Genomic DNA, 22918 nt, shown 5'->3' on the forward strand with positions numbered 1-22918 from the left:
GTCATAGAGTAGGGTGTCCTACAATTTAACTCAAGCTGAAAATATCTTCTGGGACATAGCATCAGATCCCACAGGTTAGGGACTCAGTCCCACAAGACTGCCCCATACTTCAGATGCCAACTGCAAATAATAGGTCCCTAGTTTATGCACAACTTCTGTCTGACTCAGCTACAAATTGAAGGTCCCTGTGACCACGTCCCCCTTGGATTCGATTATTTGCTAGAACGGCTCACAGAATGCAGTGAAATAATTACTTACTTTTACCAGTTTTTAAAAAATATAATAAAGTATAAAAGATACAGATGAACAGCCAGATGAAGAGATATATAGGGAAAGGCCTGGGAGGAGTCCAAATGCAAGAACTTCTGTCCCCATGGAGTTGGAGTACATCACCCTCTCGTTATACGGATGTGTTCGCCCACCTGGAAACTCGCTAAACACCATACAGTTGGGGTTTTATGGAGGCTTCCTCACATAGGCATCATCAATTACTCTATGTTTAGCCCCTCTACCCTCTCTGGAGAATGGGGGGTGGGGTGGAGTGGGGCTGAAAATTCCAAACTTCTAATGACCTGATCTTTCTGTGACCAGCCCCTATTCAGGAGCTCACCCAGAATTGCCTCATTAGAAAAAGAAGACACTCCTATCACTTTGGAAATTCCACAGGATTTAGGATCTGTGTCAGGTACTAGAGTCAAAGACCAAATATTAGAACAAGAGATGCATCTAGTGCTCTTACCACTTAGGAAATGACAATGGTTTTAGGAGCTCTGTGCTGAGTACTGGGGTCAAAGACTAATGTTAGAATCAAAGATTGTGATCGCATCCCTAATTTATAAGGAATTTAGGAGCCCTGTGTCAGGAACCAGGGGTGGGACCAATACATATGTATTTTTTCATATTATTATTACTTATTTTACATAGTTTGAAGATTATAATGGACTCAGGGCTTTTCACAGAAATACTGTGTTCTTTTTGATGTTCCAGTTCACCTCTTGGCCGATGGGAGCCTGTAACTTAAGTCGGGTCCTTTAGCCTTACCCAGACATTTTTAAAAACATTTTTACTCTTCGGCAACAACAAGATATGCAGACTCCTTTTATTTTTCCCTGCCCCAAGATGTGGACCTACTACTCTCAAAGAAACTTGTGTTTCTTTTAGTAAAAAATAATGCTAAAAATAAAAGTTGGGGTGCTAGGGGTCCATATCAAATGATTTCACACAAGCAAAAGAAGTGGGCAGGGTGATATCACCGCAAAGTTATTTTAATGACAAAGCTAGAAAAGATAGATTTTTTGACAATGGGGTCATGATTTATATTACTGATCTCAAGCTAACTCTAGCTTTACTATCCCCCTTTTGATTCTGCTTTCAGGTAGTATCACTTCTATTTTGAGCTAAAAGCTTTCTCCTTTCTCATATATAATATCTTCTTACGAACTTTAACATCTGTGGTGCTGTACATTGTCCGAACAAACCATGTGTGTAATTGTAACAGTGACTCATCTTTCCATGGGGTGATTTGATAATTTGATTAACACTCACCTCTTGGATCCTACTTTCCAGCTGTAACTGTTTCTACATCTTTTTTATAATAATATGGAACCTTCATACTGTAGTCATTTCACTGATACTATAAAAATATTTCTCTGTACTATAATAACAAGCATAAGTGTTAACTAATCATCAATAACTTTTAGAAGAAGTATACAGAATTTAGAGCAAGATTTTAAATAATCTAGACACAGTGAGGCATACTCCTTTCTTTCAATTGTTCTAAAACCCTACTTAAAATTAATTCCACATCAGTTTCAACTTTCCCTAAACTTTTTTGCTGGAGTCAAAACTCTATCAGAAGGGGAAAAAGTTAATCTTGGCAGATCCTTTGTATAATTTCAGCCCTGACTATAGAGTGTGGGGCTCCTGGAAGTCTACCCAGGCAACTCTATTCCCACCTTGACTACATGGGCTCACAGCTTGCCAGACATATGGTCTCTCACCTCTCCCAGTGGACTACTCACTCAGCGCTTTTGTATCTTTGCATCAGAAAGAGATGGACAACTCTCTACCGTTTTCTACTGCCCCCAAACACCCATGCACACACACAACCCTTTTGGTTTTTCTCTCTTCTTTCTTTCTTTTTTTTTAAAGATTTATTTATTTACTTGAGAGAGAGAGAGAGATAGCAAGGCGGGGCAGGGCAGAGGGAGAGGAAGAGAGAAACTTTAGCAGACTGGCTCAGCACAGAGCCTGACTCAGGGCTCGATCTCATGACCCTGAGATCACGACCTGAGCCGAAACCAAGAGTCGGATGCTTAACCAACTGAGCCACCCAGGCGCCCCTTCTTTTCTTTTAAGTGAGAATAATGAAAGATTATGGAACAATATTTGTGTCTAATCCCATTGTGACTTCTCCGTGACGATGATTTTCTTAATCATAAAAAAGATTTTCTCATGTTCTTAATTCCTTGATATTTAAAACCGTCATTTCCCTAAACATCACTCTGCTTTTAAATGTGTCTGATTACTCACTAAGGGCCCAGCTAAGAAACTTGCATTTTCACACACCTTTGCCCTGTGTTGTGTGGTGTAGGTAAACAACCCGTCCTCTGTTTTAAAAGAATAGAAAAGAAACAAACCAAAAAAAAAAAAGCCCTGATTTCTAGTTTTTGCTGATTCCCAAGGTGTAATACTCCCACCATGGCCAAGTTCAAGCTACCAGGGTGATGTCACCAAAGGCGGCGCTGGGGAGAGCTGCATACACTCGGCTCTCAGGAGCATGTGTAGCTGGCTCTAGCCCATCACTGCCTTTGCCAGAGGTGGGCTTTTTTTTTTTTTTTTCATAAAGCATCCTGGTACTTTCCCCCTCTCTGAACATTTCAGTGCACTTTGAACTATTTTCTCTACACATTTCCTTCTAGAATTGCTCTTCTTAGCTCCCAAGAGAATATTTTCTATGCAGCAGTTTTCTTACAACATCCAACCTTGTGAGGTATGGACAGATGAGAACACCTGACGAGCAGGTGTGCTGTGTTCCTTACGGGGCTCTTGCAGGATTGAGAGTGAGTGAGCTGAAGCTTGCTGAATGTTCTTATAAGGCTTGCGTGTTGTTTCCTTCACCATGTTTGAGTTACTCTGTTCTCTGTGTGTCTCTCTCTCACTTCAGAGAAAGCTGCCCGCTGATTCCAAGGTTCTGGAGGCTTCTGATCTGGTATACACAGTCAGCGCCCAGGAGTACTGGCAGCAGGCTCTCCTCACTGAGGAGGAAACTGGTAATTTATATATATTTTTTATCTCAATCACTAGAATTCTCAAGATGAAGCTCGGCATGCCGAATTTCCCTCTCTAGAACTTTCTGTGCCACATTTCCAGCTTGTTTCAGTTTCTACACCTATTAGCAGACATATTTGTTTTTCTCTTTGCATTGTTGTGGTGTGTGAGACCACAGTTCCTCTTCCATCCAAATTTTACCAAGAGTTGGTATAGGTCAGAGGTTGGGTTGTCATTTCCTAAGTATTTGGCTTGCAACTCCTCACTCACCCAGCTACTACAAGTATTAAAAGTATGTACCGAGCATCTATTGTATGCTTTGTCTCTGAGGAGGAAAAAGCAGAAGACATGACCCCCTTTTCACAGAACTTAAAATCTAGATGAGGAGCTAATACTAAGCCATGTGTAAAAATCAAGGTACAAATCAGGCTTAGTTAAATGGTGCTGTGAGTACAGTAGAAGCCCAGAGAACCCAGGGGTCTGTGTGACTGGCGCGCTCAGTGCAAAGTGGGCGAGCAGGCAGGATCTGAACTTAAAATGGCTGAAGATGTGCATGCATTTTACCTGACATGTCTGCGTGGGAGAGGGGGCGAAGGGGCAGAAGGTGTAAAATGTTCCAGAAATAGGGGAACTTCTGGAACAAGGATATAAAAAAAAAATAATCAGCATGCCATACACAAGCAATGATATAGAAGAATTTCCACTTATGGGAATAATGGGGGGAAAAGTAAGATGACATCTGTTATCTTCTGACCAACAAAAGGTTAGGACTAAGATGAATTTCTAATCCAGAATCCCATTCAGCAGAGATTCTCATCCTTCCTACAGCAAGCATGAGCGATTTTCCTATTATGGGTTATTTGATGTAGATGGAAAAGTCTAGAGGGACAGAAGAGCTGAGACTCTGGGATTGTGAGCACCATTGGTTCAACTCTTCATAAGTAGCGGTCCAGAGGGAAGTGCTAATGTTTCTAACCAGTGTGCACTTTTCTATTTAGTTGGACTTGTACCACTGAATAAAATTAATATTCATCGTTGCTGATCTACCGTTCATTATTGTTGATCCTAGACATGGAAAAACATCCCAGAAAACTTGGTGTAGTGGGCAGTCAGCCCACGTAGGACCTCAGCTGTAGCTAATTCAGACTGCCATTCTGATCCGTTCATTTTTGTGAATTTTCTTTGCTGTGAACTCTGGCCTTTTAAAATTGTTTGTGCTGCCTGTGAATTCCAGAAATCCCCAGGTTAAGAGGCTATATCAGGAAAAGTCTCCTGGACAAGAAGAGGAGGATGGTGACCAAGTATGTGACTGAAGCTTTTGGTTTATTGCTCCTCACAGACAGTTTCAACTGCACGGAAAACCTGCCGGTACGGGAGATACTTACGTGTGTGCTCTGACTCCCAGCCTGGGCAGAGCATTCCCTTTTACCAAGTTAGGAAAATAACTTACAATATTTTTTCTTTTCATATCAAGGGAAAATACTAAGCTCAGAAAATCTAAAGAGGACAAAGAGATAATTCGAGGGTTACAATGGTGACATTTGAGTAAAAAAGGAAGGAATAATATGTTGCCTGGGACAGATGGTTTGAGAGGAAAATGTAGAAATGACTAGCAGCTACTTTCACCTCTCCTGGGAACTTGAATAAGATGGAATGTGTTTAAACGATAACAGAAGTGATTTGTTTTGCCCTCGCAGAATACTGACGATTCTTGGTTAACCCACAGAGGCATGGTTATGCTTACAGTCCAGAAAAATCTCATCTGTCTATGGATTTCCTTTATGCCCTGGTGCTGTCAGAATCTCAAAATCAGAGCAGCCTAGTACAATAACGTGGAGGAAGGGAGCTAGCGGGGACATTCGGCAAAGAGTTTAGATCTATAGCTTCACAATCTGGAATGCTGGCCTCCTCAATGGCCAGTTCCAAATTACTCTTCTCACAGGAACAGACAAATTTATCTCTTTGATAGATGATTTGGTTTTTTACCCTAAAATAAGATGGATTGGCTGCTAAGTTAGATGCAGAGGAGAGTTTTTGAAAAAAAATCTGACACTGCAATCAATCACCAACTGTACTGCTTCTTTGTGAGGGACTGAATATACAAATGGGCAATTATATGTTAAAACAGAACCCTGACGCACAGCCTGCAGCAACCTGCCTAGGAAACCAACCCCTTATCTATAATAAACAGCTCAGGAAGGCAGCCTGCTGTAAGTTAGATTCATAGGGAGTCAGAGTCAGACTGCTATCTCTGGTAACAGTCCAAGAAGCTAAGCAATGATGTCTGTAACAATCAGACCCAAATGGGCTGATTGGTTACTAACTGATGGTTTTCCTAATCTTTATCCCTGCTTCCAACCAGAGAAGCCAAACTGCACCCTAATGAATTGCATAGGATCCTCACTTCTAGTTAGCCCACCCACGGCTTCTCTGTGCCAGTGGCCTCTGATGAGGGTGTGCCTGAAGCCTTCCCACTCCTCTGCCTGCCTTTCAATCTCTGCCAAGCACAAGCGATGGTGGCTGACTCTCTTGCTCTAGCAAGCTCTGGATAAGCAGCCTTCGCATGTTCTCATTTGGTTGGTGTTTATTTCCACAATTGCTATCAACCATCAGATTTGCCCCACCAAATTGTCCAACTTTTTGTTATGCTGAACAAGGAAGGGGCAAAGAAAGTGAACCAGTAGGGCTTTCTGAGAGTTCACGGGGCTGGTCCTGAGAATGTGGGAAGGTACACTTGGGCTGGCCCTATGGCGTGGCCAGGGGAGGCAGATAATGGAGACCTGACTTCAATGTGAAAAGTAAGCAATGTCAACAGTAGATGGTCTTTGCAGTTTTGGTCAAATGTCTACATTTTAAAAATTCCATATAAGAGTGACACATAGAGCAAGGTTCCTTGTCTTTTTCATCATATTTCTTATGCCTTGTTTTGGCCTAGTTCTGTGAGGGAAAAATAAAAAAACAACAGCAAGAAGCTGGAATCTTGAGATTTTCGAATTTAACTGTGTCCTCTGAAATACCGGGGAAGCATTTGACCTTCTAACTTCCTGAAAGTGTTCTTCAGGGTGAAAATTGCCTCTCTGCCCAGCAAAAGATTGCTTTTGGAAGTGCTGATGGAAAACAAATCAGATGTGGTGCTGTGTGTGGTTGGTTTGTTTTACACACACAAGGACAAGTCATTTTGCAATCAAACTGAGAAGTGCCTGCCCCCCACCCCCTTGTACTCTTCTGGGCTAAGGGGAAGGGGCAGCCCGTGGAGGGCTCAGTGCCATCCTCAAGGTCAGGCTGTAGGCAACAGAAAACCCAGAGGAGGGGGCTGGTAGCACTTCTGTGGTAGCCCTTCACATGGGTATTAGCCAGCATTTTTCCTCAAAATCATTTGGCCTCAGATACTGGTCACAGTCTCAGTTCATTGATGGGAAGTTGGAAGGCAAGAGATTTGTCAGTTCTTTTGCATTCTGAAAAAATGTGGTGATTGATCATTTTTTAAGATTATGACTCAAACCAGGAAAAAAAAAGAGTCTAGGTAGTTAGTGATTCTAAATGAACAGGGATCTAGTCATTCTTTTTATGAATCAGTAGGAAGTTGATTATGACATCTCAATGTCAAATGGCCCTGCATTTATTCGTAGTAGATGTAAGCCTTTCCCTTTCTTATTGTTCTTTTATTTATTTACCAATGATTTGTTGAGTGTGAGACTTTGTGAGAATCTTACCCATAGAGTTTCTGTTGGTGACATCTTTCTTATTTCCTTTTGATTGCCAGTGACACCACAGACTCAGGAGAATCCAGAGGGCACTCTGAAAGAAAAGTATGGCTTATAGAATTCTTACTAGTGAAAAACTATGAGAATCTGTGGAATAGTCTCCATAAACTCTGAAACTCATTTACTCTAAGTCTCGAGGAGAATGGGCGTTTGAGGCTGTTTTCAGGAACATTCAGCCTCACTCACTTCAGTGCAATCAAGATCTAGAAAAGCTAAGTCATTTGTATAAGGCCACATATCTATTTGAGAGCGATTTTCTGTCACTGAATTTGGAACAGAATTTAAAAGCCCACATTATCTAGCAGTTTCTCTGTGGCCTTCATTCACTCCAAAACTTTTATCAACTGTGCACTCTGTGCCATGCCTCGGAATAAACAAACATGAATAACACAGTCCACAGATCCTTCAGCAAGTTCCTAGTCCAGGGAAAGAGATATGGAATGAGACAGACATAGCCCAGCAGGAGGAGGGCTGTAGTGCAGGGATATACAAAATTCAGGAAAGGGAGCCCCAATTCCACCCAGGGGGGTCAGGCGAAGCATCACTCAGGGAGTGGCTTTTGTGCTTTGTCTGGAAGGATGGGAAGCATGTGTAAAGTCATGGGGTACAAAAGGGATGACACATTTGGAGAATGGTAGCAAGTTCGGGAGCAGCTACCCTGGGATGGGATGACGTTTTAGGCAAACAGCTGGTGGTGCTGGAGAAGTTGGCTGAGTTCTGGCTATGAGGGGCCCTTAAGTGCTGAGCTAAGTAGTGTGGCTTCCATCTGCTGTAGGCATTGTGGGGTCCCCAAGATTCTCACACAGGGAACAATACTGCAGAATTCCCAGTTTGAAATCTAGAGGTCAAGGCTGTCTCTCCCTTCTATTAATTGAGTAGATCTTTTTTCCTCGACTAGACTGTATTCTCCTTTGAAGAAAGGACCATATCTTTATTATTATGTCCTGTAGTTTTGTTCTTCAAAGTGTGGTCCAGGGCCACCAGACCAGAAGATCAGTGTCACCAAAGGGCTTGCTAGAATTGTAGAATCTCAGGTCCTCAGATTTGAACAAACTCTCCCAGTGATCTGTACACATGTTAAAATTTGAGAAACACGATTCTCAAAAACTGTTTTGTGCAAAAAGCCTACAAAATGTTTGTAGAATCAGATATCATTGAAAAAATATGTTTTAACAGCAACTGGATTTTTGTTTAACTAGTTATTCCCTCAAATTGCCTAACGGATTAGACACCCAAAGTAAGTTGCAGGAGGCACGTATATATTGTGCTCTCCAGCCCACAAAGCTTAAGGTCTGTCCACCGAGGGTTGTTTTACTGGGACAAAAGAGGTCAGCTGAGGGTGATTGGCTCAAACCAAATCTTGTGTTGGTGGACAAGCATTAAGGAAGCAAAGTTTGACGAGAAAGTGGCCTTAGGGAGGGGGTGGCCTCATGCTTCTATGGCCCTTGTCCCTAGAATGAATACTTGCACATGAGTGGCCTGCGGAGATTTGTGGAAGAGAAGATACAACTACTGGAGAAGACCATTGACCAGTGCTTTGCCCACATAGAGCAGCCTCTGCAGGAAGGAGTCCGAAATGCCAGGACTTCCTACCGACGGATCCTCGGGGCATGCCTGGTGGTGAGTGACCCTCTCCAGGGAGGACCTGTGATATTCAGTGACTTCTGCTTTATCTCCAAGTTCTTTTTGCACTATTCCATGGCTTTTGAAGGAAATAAAGAGCTAAAAGAGAGTAGGAGAAAATGAAAATTGTGTACAGGAAAGCACATAGCGGGAACTGTCCGGCTGTGCATCGTGAGCACCCAGGAGAGAGCATACGTTTCAGTGGAAACAGAGTTGGAATTTAGGAGTTGAGGGTCTTGTTTTGAGTGCCAGCTCTACCCATCATGCATTGCATAGCCCTGGGTGAGGCCTTCAACCCATTTAAGCTTGTGGGGTTTTTTCTGTGTAAAATGGGAAGCTAAATACTCATTCTACCTATCTTACCGGGTTGATAGAAAAGCCAATTAGATTACACAATAAGGAAACATCTTGTAACTTCTCACTAGGCATGCCAAATGTTGTTTTATCTTTTAATAACTTATATGAGGTAGCTGAAGGATAAAGATGTAAGTGCCAGGCTGTATTTATCTAAGGCTAAGGGGTGAAAAAAGAGGCTTCTCGTATCGGTTTGCTAGGGCTGCTATAACATAAAATGCCATTGAGCAGGTGGTTTAAAGGGCAGACATTTATTCTCACAGTTGTGAAAGTTAGAAGCCCAAGATCAAGGCCGTGCAAGATTGGTTACTCCTGGGACCCCTCTTTTTGGCTTGTATGTGGCCACCTTCTAGCTGTGTCCTCCCATGGTCTTTTCTCTATATGTGTATCCCTGGCCTCTCTCTCTCTTCTTATAAGGACACCAGTCCAATAGGCTTAGGACCTACCCTTATGCCCTCATTTAACCCCAATTACCTTCCTAAAGGCCCTATCTCCAAATATAGTCACACCGGGGTTCAGGGCTTCAACATGTCAAATCAGAGGGATACAGGTCACTCCATGACACCTGTTAAGAGTAAGGAGTGATTGGGGCGCCTGGGTGGCACAGCAGTTGGGTGTCTGCCTTCGGCTCAGGGTGTGATCCCGGCGTTGTGGGATCGAGCCCCGCATCGGGCTCCTCCACTATGAGCCTGCTTCTTCCTCTCCCATTCCCCCTGCTTGTGTTCCCTCTCTTGCTGGCTATCTCTACCTCTGTCAAGTAAATAAATAAAAAATCTTTAAAAAAAAAAAGAGTAAGGAGTGATGAACAACACTGCTTATGGGACAAGGATGATAGAGAAGTCTCTAGAGCTCTCGTAGTGCGTAGATTGTATGTTCTTGCCGTTGTTGTAATATGAGTTGGAAAGTTAGAATGTTAGCAGTGAGAAGGTGGTGTGTAATGGAGCTCTACATTTCCGTGAGCTAAAAGAGTGTAGAAGTGGGAATGATTCTGGGGTCACTGGAGAGGACTGTTAGAATTTTGACACAGGAGAATAAGAAGTGGAGTATCTTCCACATGGCTGGGGTGTGGCTGAGTGTCCATGAATATAGTATGTACAGGTGCATTCACTCATGCATTCAGCGAACGTGGATAAAATGCTTACTCTGCTGCCAGATACTGTACATTACCTGATTCAGTCCTCACAACAATTCTGGGTGGTAAACACTCTTATTATTATTGTAATTTACAGCCTTACAGAGGCTGAACAACCTTCTGTGGCCACATATGGGATCCACATCTACCACAGGTCTGTCTGTCTTCAGAGCCCGGATGCCCAACCCTCCACGTGCCTGTTGCACCTCCCCAGCTGTGCTCTGCAAACTACTGCAGCTACTTGTAATTGCCGACCAGTTATGTAGTTTAAAATTTATCAATCCCCATAAAAGTAGTGAAGTTTGGCCCACAAATAGCCAGCATCACCTTGCCATCTCCATAGTGAGCCTCCTTGGGAGCAGATCCTCCAGCCCCGTTCAGGTGACTGTAATCCCAGCCAATGCCTGATGGAGCCTCATGGAGGAGCCCTGAGCCAGTGCTGGCGAGCCTTGGGGAAAGGTCAGCCCAGGCCTGCAGTCTTTCGACCCCAGCCCCCCCAACTTGGCCACATAAGAATGGGCTTTAGGCCTGGAACACTTCCTTACCGAGAGATAAAAGAGCCCCCAGCCTGTACTGGGCTTATCGCCTTGCCTGGAATGTTGTTCTCTGCTTTATGCTCAGTGTGTACTTCTTTGTTCTGCTTAGTATTGGGGGCCAAGGCCCTTAGGCAAGCTTCCAGTTTTCTGTATTTCAGATCCCGTAGGGGAGGGCTTGGGTCCTTGCACTGCACACAGTGTGGGATGTGTGCAGAAGCGTCACCCACAGTGGCTGTGGAGTGGGTCCGCTGGCCGTCGGGGACCCATGCATTGCAAAGGGCTGACCTTGTGCAGCGTTTTCTCCTCCTGCTGTCAGTAAACTCTGCACCACCTGAGCCTACTGTCCAAATTGTCTGTTCTCGGTGACCTTGAATCATGTGCTCGTCTCTTCTCTGGGTGGTCTTTACTTGCCTTTTACCCTTAGCCGCACAGCCTGGCTATCAAGTGAACCGTGAAACAGCAGCCAAGCCGTATCTGAATTCCTGACCCACAAAACTCGTGAGCAATCCTCAATAAATGTTTATTGTTGTTTTAAGCCATTAGGTTTGGGGTAATTTGTTTCATAGCAATAGATAAGTATGTCCAGGGGAGAACGGCTTCTGTTGATGTTAAAAAAATCCCAGATCACCAAAAGTGAGTAAGTGTGTCTGTGAGGGTGAAGACACAGAGTGGAGACCATTCCTTTCAGACAGTTTGCTCGTGAAAGGAAGGAGCAATTCAGCCATCCCCAGGCCTTCACAAGGGTGTCATCCCATGAACTACCCTGTCTCGTCAGTTCTGTAACGGCGTTTTTCTTGGTAGCTACAAACTTGTCTGAAGTGTCTTTGATGGGCCACTTTCGTTTATGGCCAGAAATTTGGACAAACATTTCCATGCTGACATGATATCATTATGTCACATAGCAAAATAACCTAAAATGTGTAATAATAAAAGAGTGGTAAAATGAATTAGGTTACATCCACATGATATTATATTTTGTAGATATTGAAATAACTTTTGAAAGTATTTGCAATGAATTGAGGAAATGCCCATGTCATACTGTTCAGTGAAAAGGACAGAATATTAAAAAAATATATATACGGTATGATGCCAGTCATATCGTGTGACACAGCCTTGTGCTTGAAAAAGAGTTCCTTAAAGCATATATCATTGATCACCAGGACCTCTACTGAAATTTTGGTCAGTGCCTATATATTTTTATTCCCTTTACTAAGGATCACCATCTGGGTAAGATTTATCCATGTCTCTTATGGCTCTCGCTTCATCATATTTTTTTGCCTCTGATTTGTGAATTTATTTCTCTGGGAAAAAATATTATGAAGATATACAAATCAAATTACATCTCGTTAGACATGTAACAAAAAGGATTAAAAAACAACTTGGGCTATGCTTGGAAAATCTGAAACCTACACCCCAGTAGGATCATAGTACATTTTCATTGAAAACTTGCTCCTTTAACAACTGTTCAGCAGGCACTACTTACGCTGCTGCCAGATGCTGAGAACATCGGGATGGATAAGACACCGTGCCTGCTCCCAACAAGCTGCTGTTTGGGTAGAGAAGCCTGATGAGTAACCAGACAATTATAAACTGTATGAGGAGAATTGTGATCAGGGAAGCACAGGGCTCTCTGGCGCTTGAGGCCTGACTGCAGTGCCCTCTGTTTAGCTTAAGCGTATGTTAAAAGATCATGTTGTCCCTACTCTTCCCCGTGATTCACATTCGCCAAAGGCAATCCGATTCTGATCCTGTGACATTCTAGTTAATGTGTACTAACTCTACTAACTTATTGTTTAATTACCTAGAGGAGTAGAGGAAACCAGGGCTTTCACCAGACTCTGAAAGCTGTTTGCCTGAAAAATGGCATCTATGCCTCCAGGACCCTCGCAAGAATAGATCTGAATGAAGCCATCACTCAGCCCATCTATGACCAGATTGATCCCGTTTTTGGAGGCATTTTTAGGTAAAGGATCCTTTCTCTTGCTCCTTCGTGAACAAACATCTGAAGAGCATTGGGCCCGAGTGTCATCTTTAGAAGAATTTGTACTTTGGATCTGGAAGTGTAAAGAGTAGCTTGCAACTTGAGGAGGAAAGCTTAGTCTCTGGCAAAACACAAAAGCTTTCTTGGTTTGGTTTACTTAATGTCTCACGGTGACCTGGAGTGCGGATGGAGATGTTGCTTTCAGACTAATATTATGATTTCCAGTATTTTTCAAATATCTCCTACATGCAGCAAGGGATACATTTTCTTGTGGATCTGAGCCCAGGGCAGGTTATTTTGGTTGGAGAGTGTGGAGTTAAGCAAACACATGGCCTTTATAAATTTTCCTGAATGCAAAAAGGCAAAGAGGCTGACCGATGACTCTGTTTGGTTTTGACATACTGCGTGCTCGCTCGATTACTAGCTGTGTGAGCCTCACGGTGCCTCCTTCCTGCCTTGACCGTCAGTCCTTTTTTCCATCAACAGAAGCAGACTCTCCTAAGCCCTCAGTGCAGGAGCCTGGCCCCAGGCCCCCTCTTTCGCCTCTGGCATTTCGCCGCCGGCTGCTGTTTGAACCATTCTACCTTTGCTGGATTCTTACTCAGTGTTCCCCTTCCCTGCCCCCATCTTCTTTTAAACTTCTTTGGGATCATGCCATTCCATCTATCCTACCCCTGTTTACAAGTCTATAGCATAAACTCCAAATTCCTTAGAATGGCATTCAAGGGGCACCTGGGTGGCTCAGTCAGTTAAGCATCTGGACTCTTGATTTCAGCTCAGGTTGGGATCTCAGGGTCATGGGATTGAGCCCCATCTTGGGCTCCATGCTCAACAGGGAATCTGCTCGGGATTCTCTCTCTCTCTCTCTCTGCCCCTCCCCAGCACTCTCTCTCTCTCTCAAACAAAATAAATAAAATCTTAAAAAAAAAAAGATGCAGGGGCGCCTGGGTAGCGCAGTCGTTAAAGCGTCTGCCTTCGTCTCAGGGCGTGATCCTGGCGATCCGGGATCGAGTCCCACGTCAGGCTCTTCCGCTATGAGCCTGCTTCTTCCTCTCCCACTCCCCCTGCTGTGTTCCCTCTCTCGCTGGCTGTCTCTCTGTCACATAAATAAATAAAATCTTTAAAAAAAAAAAAAAAAAAAAAAAGATGCAATTCAAGACATTCCACCTATCTCCAACTGGCCTTTCCCCCCTCTCCCTATGCTGTTGCTCAGTGCCAGCCTCCTGCTCCAGCCGGCCTGGAGGGTAGCGGAGAGCGACTGAGATATGCCGGGAGCTGTGCTAAGCACTGCGCATGCACGATCTCATCAGATCCTCTCAATAACCCTCAGAAGTAGCTTCTGTCTGTCTACAAGGGGACAAGCTGGGATTCAGAAGACTTGAGGCAGCTTCTCCAGCGTCACACAGCTCACGGGTAGAGAGTCAGGATTTCAAACCTATGTCTTCTCCTCTATAACCTGCTGCTTCTTACTGTTGGGATGGTCTGAAATTTTGTTCCCTATCTTGCCCCCATGGGGAATAGCTCCTCCTGTTTTTCATTTCCCCATATCTTCCCCATCTTTTAAGATGTAGTTCAAGTCTCATCCTTTCAAGTGGAAATCCCTTGGCAGTGGGAAGACTGACTTTTGAGGTTGAGCAGATCAGTGTCCAAAGCTTGGCTCTGCCACTTACTAGCTATGGGGCTGGGCACACGTCAGCAACCCTCTCTGAACCTCAGTTTTCTCGTCTGTAAAATGGGTATCACTACACTGGTTGCATTGGTTTTGATGTCCCCAACCTGGCCCATTACAGGGCCTGGCACATGATAGGAGTTCGATAACTGTTCATTCTCATCCACCTGGCTTAAAAGTGAATAAAGGGGACCAGCTAGTTTCCTCTTTGTTTTTGCCCCACGGTAGCCGCTGTTGTCTCTTAACATTTTATTTTGTTTCTTCTGTAGGGCTGGAAAGCCCACTGATTCCACTTTGCTGCCTCACATAGATGCTTTTAAGCACTCTCTACAGGAGAAAATGATGGAAATTGGAGTAAGAAATGGCTGGAAATATGATAGCTACAAAAAGAGTTTCCTGATCCAGGAGGTGAGATCTTTGTAAAGGGGAGAGAGCAGTGAGGTTGGGCAGAGGCTTTCTTCCCAGCAAGGTTTTGGAGGTGTTATGAGTCTCTTCTCCCTTGTTCCCCTGGAGTGTCCAGGTCTGGACATGTCTCATAGCAGGTGCTGTGGGACACAAAGCGCATGGGATGGGGTGTGGGACGCCAGCCCGTCTCTGTGCTGCCGCGAAGCAACTGGCAGGAAGTGCTGAGGTTGGAAAGGAGACTCAGTTCCTAGGAAGAATCTTCGAAGACTCCTGAAATGTGCAAACATTTGAATGCGCTGTAGCACTTTCACTAACCTTCTACCATTTTTGCCAATATTATGAAGTATTATCCAAAGCAGTGAGGCTTAAAGACGTGTCATTTTTTTCAGATCATTTTTAAATTTTGAGTAGTCAAGATTCTTGTCTGTGACCCATTTTCCTCTAGGCTGTCTTAGTCTGTTCAGGCTGTCGTAACAAAATACCACAAAGTACGTAGGTTATAAACAACAGAAATTCACTCCTCACAGGCAGCTGGAGGTGCAAGGTCAAGGTACAGGCAGATCCGGTGTCTGGTGAAGGTCCACTTCCCTGCTCATAGATGACTGTCTTTTCACTGTCTGGAAGGGGCAAAGGGATTTGCTAGAATCTCTTCTGTAAGGAGAATAGTCCCAATCATGGCCCCCCCCCATGACCTAATCATGTCCCAGAGGCCCCACCTCTTAATGCCAACACCTTGGGATTAGGATTTTAATGTATTAATTTGGGGGGGACACAGATATTTAGGCCATAGCACAGGCCCAGACTGAATTACATGGCAACACTAGAGAATGGTCCTGTGCCTCCCCCTTAAGACAAATTTCCTGCCTATGAGAAGCTCACAGCTTAGCTGAGAAAACACCATGTGAACAGCCAAGCCTAATATAAGGCAGAGGGAAGTGGTGACCACACAGGGTTCGATTGAAGCAATGGGCACAAATGGCCTTTTGTTAACGTGGATTCACAGATAAGCGCCATCCTGGGAGGCCTGGAGGACTACATCCTCAGAAAGAAGAGGAGGATCTATGAGTCTCTCACCACCTCTGTTCAGAACGACCTGAAGCCCTGCTATGAAGGTGGGGCTCTGGAGGGCAAACTGTCCACTCCCTCTGGGGTCTTTCTGTCAGCTCCTTCGGCATCCTTTTCTTCTGCTTTCCCCTCAAAGTATTTGTCCTCCTGCATCCTAAGTCCCTCTCAGACTCTTACTCCACAAATTGAAAACCAAGTAATTGCAAGGGTGTGGGGAGAGGTGATCTGTGAGTCATTTTTTATCTGTGTGTTTCCAGTACTTTCTGTCCACCCTTTATCTATTCACCTTGCTTCTCCTCTCCTTGCTGCAGCTCAGCTCCTTAAACTATAAAATCTCGTATCCAGTTCTCATTCTTACTCCCTTCAAGTATTTGTAAACCCCCTTTCCAGATCCTTCTTAATTTGGTGTTCCCATTGTTTTTTCTGGGCGGGGGAGGGGCACTGGAATTTTGTAAACTTCTGTCTAATTCACTCATTGGATTTTCTGAGTAATAGTTATCTAAATATTGAGAGTGTTAATTTTTTTCTGTCATGCGATTATTAAACTATTTCCACTGCGTGGAAAATGGTGCTACGTATATGAAAATGTGTGTGTGTGTATCTGTGGATGTATAGCTATGTGTGTGTGTATATATATTTTTGTTTGCTTGCCTTTCTTTCTGAAGCTGAAGACTTCTAAGCAAGTCCTTGCTGTGGTGTGACTGTGGCTATCATTTTTGCCAGAGGCAGCTCAGATCGCTGGCAAAAAGGCGTGTGAGAGAATGAAAGATGTCATCAGAAGAGGGGTGGACCGGCAGGTGGCCGAGGGCATGTTTGAAAGGGCTCAGGAAAGGATGCAGCACCAATTTCAACAACTGAAGGTATGTTACATCCATAGTCTGAACTCCAGTCGGGCTCCTTGGGGGAGCCAAAGAAGCAGGTACAGAAGACGGGAGAAGTACTTATTTGGGTCCATGTGAAGCTGATGCCTTCTGCAGAGGGGCTCCGACCCTTGCCCACGACACCAGGAGAGGAGGCCAGCGAGCACTGGGCATTATCCCTTCACTGCCCCCGCATGCTGGTGTCGGGGTCTCTGTGGGGCTGTGACTTCAGAAATGCAGCCCCCTCCCCGCTCTCTCTCACATCTTTCCTCTTTACCAGGTCTTCAGTAGAACCACTGCGATAGCCAGATGGGGGTCCGAAGCTCTTGACCTACATGAGCTCATTTAACCCCCAGCAAGCCTGTGAGGTAGCGGCTATCGTTGTTCTCATTTTATAGATAAGAAAACTGAGGCAGGGAAAGAGAGAGATGTAGCAACAGGCCCCCTAGCTGCAAAGTTGCAGCGCTAGGATTTGGGACTAGAGAACCTGGCTCCAGGGTTTCCGATAATAGCATAATCTCTAGACAGATTTTTTTTAAATGAGGGAAATGTCTAGTCTACATAAAATATCAATCAATCAATAAATACCAATAAACTATTACAGGCCAGTCAGTTATGACACCTAGCATAGATTTAGGTTTGACTCTGTTTATCTCAGAAAACAGTTCCTTACAGTTTCCTTGAACCTAAAGCATCTATCAAGTACCCTTGGGCCAACTTGTCTCCGTTCAGGGTCTCCTTGTGTGCCACCACCCTCCCAAGTAATAAATGTTCTTTGTTTTAGTCCAAGCTACTGTTGGCCCCTCCCGGCCATGTGCATTTCCAAATTCTTCTGCCTCAGTCGGGACTTAGTTGACCCTCTCCTAAGCAACTAAGGAACCTGGCTAGTTGTTTTTTCCATTCACCTCTGAACCAACCTACTTTTTGAAATGTTTCCAACCTGCTTCTGCTCAGCCCTGTGCCCCCCCTCCTACCCCACTGCAGTTTTGGAGAATACCTTTCTCCACAATATAAAGCATGTAATTTCTCTTGAAATAGGCTAAGAGACATCTCATTTGCCAGTACCAGTTTACTCTCTGTCATTTAACATATTATCACAGTCTACAAATACCTGCAGAAAATTAGCCAAACCCTACAGCACCCAGTCCCCATTGAGTATATAGACATTGGCCCTTAAGGAGCCCCCCCAAAAAACAATTCCACTGGGAAAAAAAAGTAATTTGCACATTGACCACATACAAATGCATCTTAAATGACAAAAAGTAGGAAGTTAAAACTGGGCAAGGCCACAGAGCATCCCCATTCCCCGATCTTATCGACAAGGAGGCTGAAGCCCAGAGGGCCCATGTTACTAGCTCAAGGCTCACAGCTAGAGCTGAGACTGGGCTTCTTGGCCTGGTGTGTTGAGGGTAGAAAACAAGAGTCAGGAGATCCAGGCTTAAACAAGGCTGTGTCAGGCTAGAGGGAAGAGTCAGGTGTTTTTCAAAGGTAGTCAAGAGATGATTAGAAGAGGGAAAAGAGTGTTCATGGGTTACAGGACTGAGATAAGAAAGAAGACCTATCTCAGGCAGCCAGGACGGAGCATCAGGAACGTCAAGTTCTGCACAAATCAGGGACTCAGTAAACATTCATCCAGTGACTAAATGAACAATAAGATGGTGGTTAGTGACCAGCACTTTCCCCCTTTTTCCATCCCTGCAATTTCTGTTCCCCCCATCCCTACCTCCATGAAGCCTCCTTAGCTCCTGACTCAGTTGGTCAGCACCAGAGGTCCAATCCCACATGAGTCTTGATAGGCAGGAAAGGAGTTGCTGAGACCAATGGGACCCCCCAGAAATGTTGCCCTGATGACCTCTGAGCCATTCGCCGTACTCTAAGGTGGCCCACCCTTGGAATTGACTTGGATTTTTGGCAACCCCTGTCTGTACACTCTCTGGTTGGGGGATTAGGTGGGGTCCTTTTCATAAGCTAACCTTTCTCTTGGGCTGTGCCATCCTAAGAGAATGACCATGCTTTGTTTTATAGAATGGAATCACAGAGAAGGTGAAGGGCAGTATTGCCACCATGCTGACCCTTGCTTCATCCCAGGGGGATGGTCTCTACAAGGAGCTTGCAGGTAAATACATAAAACTTTTGCATAAGCAGTGACCTTGCAGACACCCCTAGCTGTGGTTGCTCGTTGCTGGATTTAAAGAAATCAAGTTGGGAAGAATTTCCAGGGCATGGAATAGAGATGATTATGACTGCCCCGCCCTTTGTGGAACACCTGCCCAAGACCACACATCATACTCGGGCTTTGTGTGCAGCATCTCATAGAATTCTCATGTTTGCCCTTGGAGGGAGAGGGTATTGCTCCATTTTGCACGTGCAGAAACAGAGACTCAGATTAGATAATGTACCCAAGAATCCATGGCTGCAAAGTGGCAAAGTCAAAATGATAACTCCGTCCTGCAGTGCCCATAAACCCATTCTTTGGAGTACATACCTTCTCATGAAAAGCCTCATTTTCTGGTGGTGGAGAAAGGTTTCTCTTCATCTACCAGGAGCCTGTGGATGCATTACCAGCTGCCTGTGCCTTGTATGCAACCCTCTTTCTTCCATGCCATGGGCTCCACCAGGCCTCCTCTGGTAAACTGCAGAGTGTCAACTGGTGCAAAAAGCAATCAGGAAACTTCCAGCAAAACTAAAAATGCACATATCCTTTGGCTCAGCAATCCTACTTCTGGGAATTTATCCCATGGTAGCCTCATACATGAGCAGAATGGCACATGGACGAAGTTATTCAGGGCGGCATTGCTTAATGATGTCAAACATTGGAACAATTCAAATATCCATTAGTAGAGCACTGGTTAAGTTAACTCAGGCACATAACTAGTGGAAGACCGTACAATTGTTAGAAAGAATAAAGGACCTTTTTTAATGCAGAGTGACGATACAAAACAATCTCCAAAGTGAAGGGAAAAAAGGCAAAGTGAAAAACTGTGTGTAATGTGTTGCCATCTGTGAGGGAAGAAAAGGAAACACATATGTATATGCATAAAAATCTCCTGAGATACACAAGCAACTGGCCACACTGGTTGTCTCTAAGGAGAGGAACCAGGAACCTGGAGGACAGGGAGGACGGGAAACTTATTTTGCACTCTGTATATTTTGTGCCTTTTATTTTTATTTTTTTAAAGATTTATTTAATTATTTGAGACAGAGAGAGAGACAGAGAGAACATGAGTAGGGGTAGGAGCAGAGGGAGAGGGAGAGAATCTCAAGCAGACTCCACACTGAATGTGGAGCCCGATGCAGGCTTGATCGTGCGACCCTGAGATCATGACCTGAGCCAAAATCAAGTCGGACGCTTAACCAACTGAGCCACCCTGGCACCCCTGTTTTGTGCCGTTTAAATGATCAACTATGCGCACAGTTGCCTGCTGGAAAAAAGTGTATCCGAGGTCATTGTTACGTGTCATTGAGTATGTCAGGGTGAAAGTGGTCAGAGCTCATTCCAGGGTAAAAGCCACAGCTGCTGCTCCTAGGCTTCAGTCTGACACTTCTCTTTTGCTCTGGAACTTATTCCCCATGTCTGGTTGGTGAGACGGACATCTAACCTGTGCCTCCCAGTCTCTCAGGAAGGTGACACAACTCCCTCACACTATGCTTTAGTGAATTCTTCGTGATCTTCCCACTATGCCTTCACAGGAAACTGTTTCAAGATTGTAGTCATCCAGTTATGTCTTCTTTAAAGAACTCCTGGGTGGCTCAGTTGGTTAAGCATCTGCCTTCAGCTCAGGTCATGATCCTAGGGTCCTGGAATCGAGTCCTGCATCGGGCTCCCTGCTCAGCAGGAAGATTTCTCCCTCTCCCACTCCCCCTGCTGTGTTCCCTCTCTCACTGTCTCTCTCTCCATCAAATAAAAACAAACAAACAAGAACCTGACAGAGCGAACACAGTTGGCCACCAGATTATTCAGAAGACAGTGGTTATTCAGGGCCAGGGTGTTGGGGAAGTTTCATGTAATCTGGGTCCCGGAGTAGAGCCTGAAAGGATAGGTTGGATTTATAAAGCAGTGAGGAGAAGGGAGAACTTCCAGACTCACGAGCAAGACAAACAGACTCAAGGTTCGAATTTCCCCTTGGTCATGAGTCCCATCGCTGGCCAGGCTCAAGGTGGGTGAGTCTGGATAATGATATGGAGGATGTAGAGCAAAGGTAGATAGGAAAAGCATTCAGCAGCAAAGCCAGAATCAACCCCAGGGTCAGTCTGAAGTGTGGCCTTCAAAGAGGACTGTGTTAATCAGAGTTCTCTAGAGAAACAGAACCAATAAATATGAATATGTGTGGATAGGTAGATAGACAGATTTATTTTAAGAAATCGACTCATATGAATGTGAATGTTTGCTGAGTCCAAAATCTGATGGGGGATGCCAACAGGCTGGAGACACAGGAAAGTGTTGAGTTCAAGTCCAAAGCAGTAGAAGAAGGAAGAGCTAATGTCACTGATAAAGTCCAAAGGTGGTCTGCTGGAGAATTCCCTCTTGCCTGGGGGAGACCAACTTTTGATCTGACCAGGCCTCCACCTAATTTGATGAGGTCCACCCATATTATGGAGGACAGTGTGCTTTACTCAAGGTCTGCTGATTTAAATGTAAATCTCATCCAAAAATATGCTCACGGAAACTTTCAGAATAATGTTTGGCAAAATATCTGGGCACCATAGCCCAGACAAGTTGACACCTTAAATTCACCATCATAAGGATATAAGTTGATTGCTGTTCATGAGGTAAAAACCCAAGAGGCCAAAACAGAGCAAATTCACCTAGAATGAGAACTGCTGGGAGCAGAGGGGTCAGGGGAAGGAGAGGGAAGCCTGGAGAGGACTTAGGGGAGGTTTATTGTGTGGTGGGCTTTGTATCTCCTTCCACTGAGCTCTGTGTAGACTTAGTAAGGACTCAGTGATCTGGATCTTTTTGTTGGTAGGTTTGTGTTTCCTTTGAGGGTGACCCCTATGCTGAGATAAACCTTAAGGTAAGAGCAAGAACTCCCAGTTTGATCAGGATTTTTAATAAAATAAATTGATCAGACTATCTGATCTCTAAGTTTCATTCCAGATATCACATTCTGGGACAAGTGATGAGATCCCTAGGAGATTTGTTTTCTGATTTAAATCTCCCCAGGAGATTTCCTTTCTGAAAAGGACACTAACTCCTGATGCATGCTTTCTGCTCTCCTGTAGATGTCAAAAGTGAATACAAGGAAATGGAAAAGCTACACAGAAGCCTGAGGGAGGTTGCTGAGAATGCGGTGCTGCGGAGAGGCATGCAAGATTTCCTTCTGAGAATGTCCCCAAGCAAATCTGTTCCCCCCAAAGCATAAGTTTAATTCTTAGGGCTTAGCACCAAGTAGATGAAAAAACAAGCCTTGTGCCAAATAACCAGAATCACTTCTGTTTTTAAAAATCTAATAAAGAACATCTTCCAACTGTTTGGACTTAATATGCAATATAAAATTCAAAATATTGTTACCTCTGGCATCAGCTGACCACCGAGCAACATCATTTCATTTTTATTCAATAGCCAAAAGAGTCATCTTGAGTCCCTAATGGAGTTCTAAAGCTTTAGGGACAAGAAACTCATGCAAAGAAAAATATCTAAACATTGAAAAATAAATATTATGGAAAAAAGTTGCGAAATAAAGCTTTAAGGACCCAATTCTATTTTCCATTTTAATATTAATGAGACTTTTGGGTAAGGAGGTAACACCGTGCCATGGAAGCAATGTGGGTCTAAAGCCAGATGGACGAGAGACCTGGCTTTACCACTTCCCAGGAGTGTTACTTAAGATCAGTACTTTTCAAACATTTTTTTGTAATAAAACTAATTGTATCTTATTATATATTTTTTATTATTATGTTATGTTAGTCACCATATAGTACATCATTAGTTTTTGATGTCATGTTCCATGATTCTTTGTTTGGTATAACACCCAGTGCTCCACGCACTATGTGCCCTCCTTACTACCCATCGCCAGGCTAGCCCATCCCCCCACCCCTCTGAAACCCTCAGTGTGTTTCCTGGAGTCTGTAGTCTCTCATCGTTCCTCTCCCCCTCTGTTCTCTCCCTCTTTATTTTCACCTTCCTTCTCCTAATGTTCTCCCTGCTATTCCTTATGTTCCACAAATAAGTGAAATGTGATAATTGTCTTTCTCTGCTTGACTTGTCTCACTTAACATAATCTCCTCAAGTTCCATCCATGTTGATGCAAATGTTGGG

General features: G+C 44.2%; 1 protein-coding gene across 1 annotated transcript in view; it reads left to right on the forward strand.

Annotated features, from left to right (window-relative positions):
* The window catches only part of NUGGC (nuclear GTPase, germinal center associated), a 40464-nt gene extending 18323 nt beyond the window's left edge, over positions 1–22141 (forward strand). Inside the window, exons 10-18 of the mRNA XM_087866416.1 lie at positions 3167–3272; positions 4505–4638; positions 8490–8654; positions 12485–12642; positions 14599–14737; positions 15738–15846; positions 16523–16659; positions 18685–18775; positions 21883–22141. Of these exons, the coding sequence (XP_087722542.1) occupies positions 3167–3272; positions 4505–4638; positions 8490–8654; positions 12485–12642; positions 14599–14737; positions 15738–15846; positions 16523–16659; positions 18685–18775; positions 21883–22022 (1179 nt within the window). The 3' untranslated portion in view covers positions 22023–22141. The remainder of the gene's footprint in view (positions 1–3166; positions 3273–4504; positions 4639–8489; positions 8655–12484; positions 12643–14598; positions 14738–15737; positions 15847–16522; positions 16660–18684; positions 18776–21882) is intronic.
* Positions 22142–22918: the final 777 nt, after the last annotated feature.

Source organism: Ursus americanus, chromosome 13 (assembly GCF_024610735.1).
Source record: "Ursus americanus isolate L20-20 chromosome 13, mUrsAme1.1.p, whole genome shotgun sequence".
Classification (NCBI taxonomy): Eukaryota; Metazoa; Chordata; class Mammalia; order Carnivora; family Ursidae; genus Ursus; species Ursus americanus.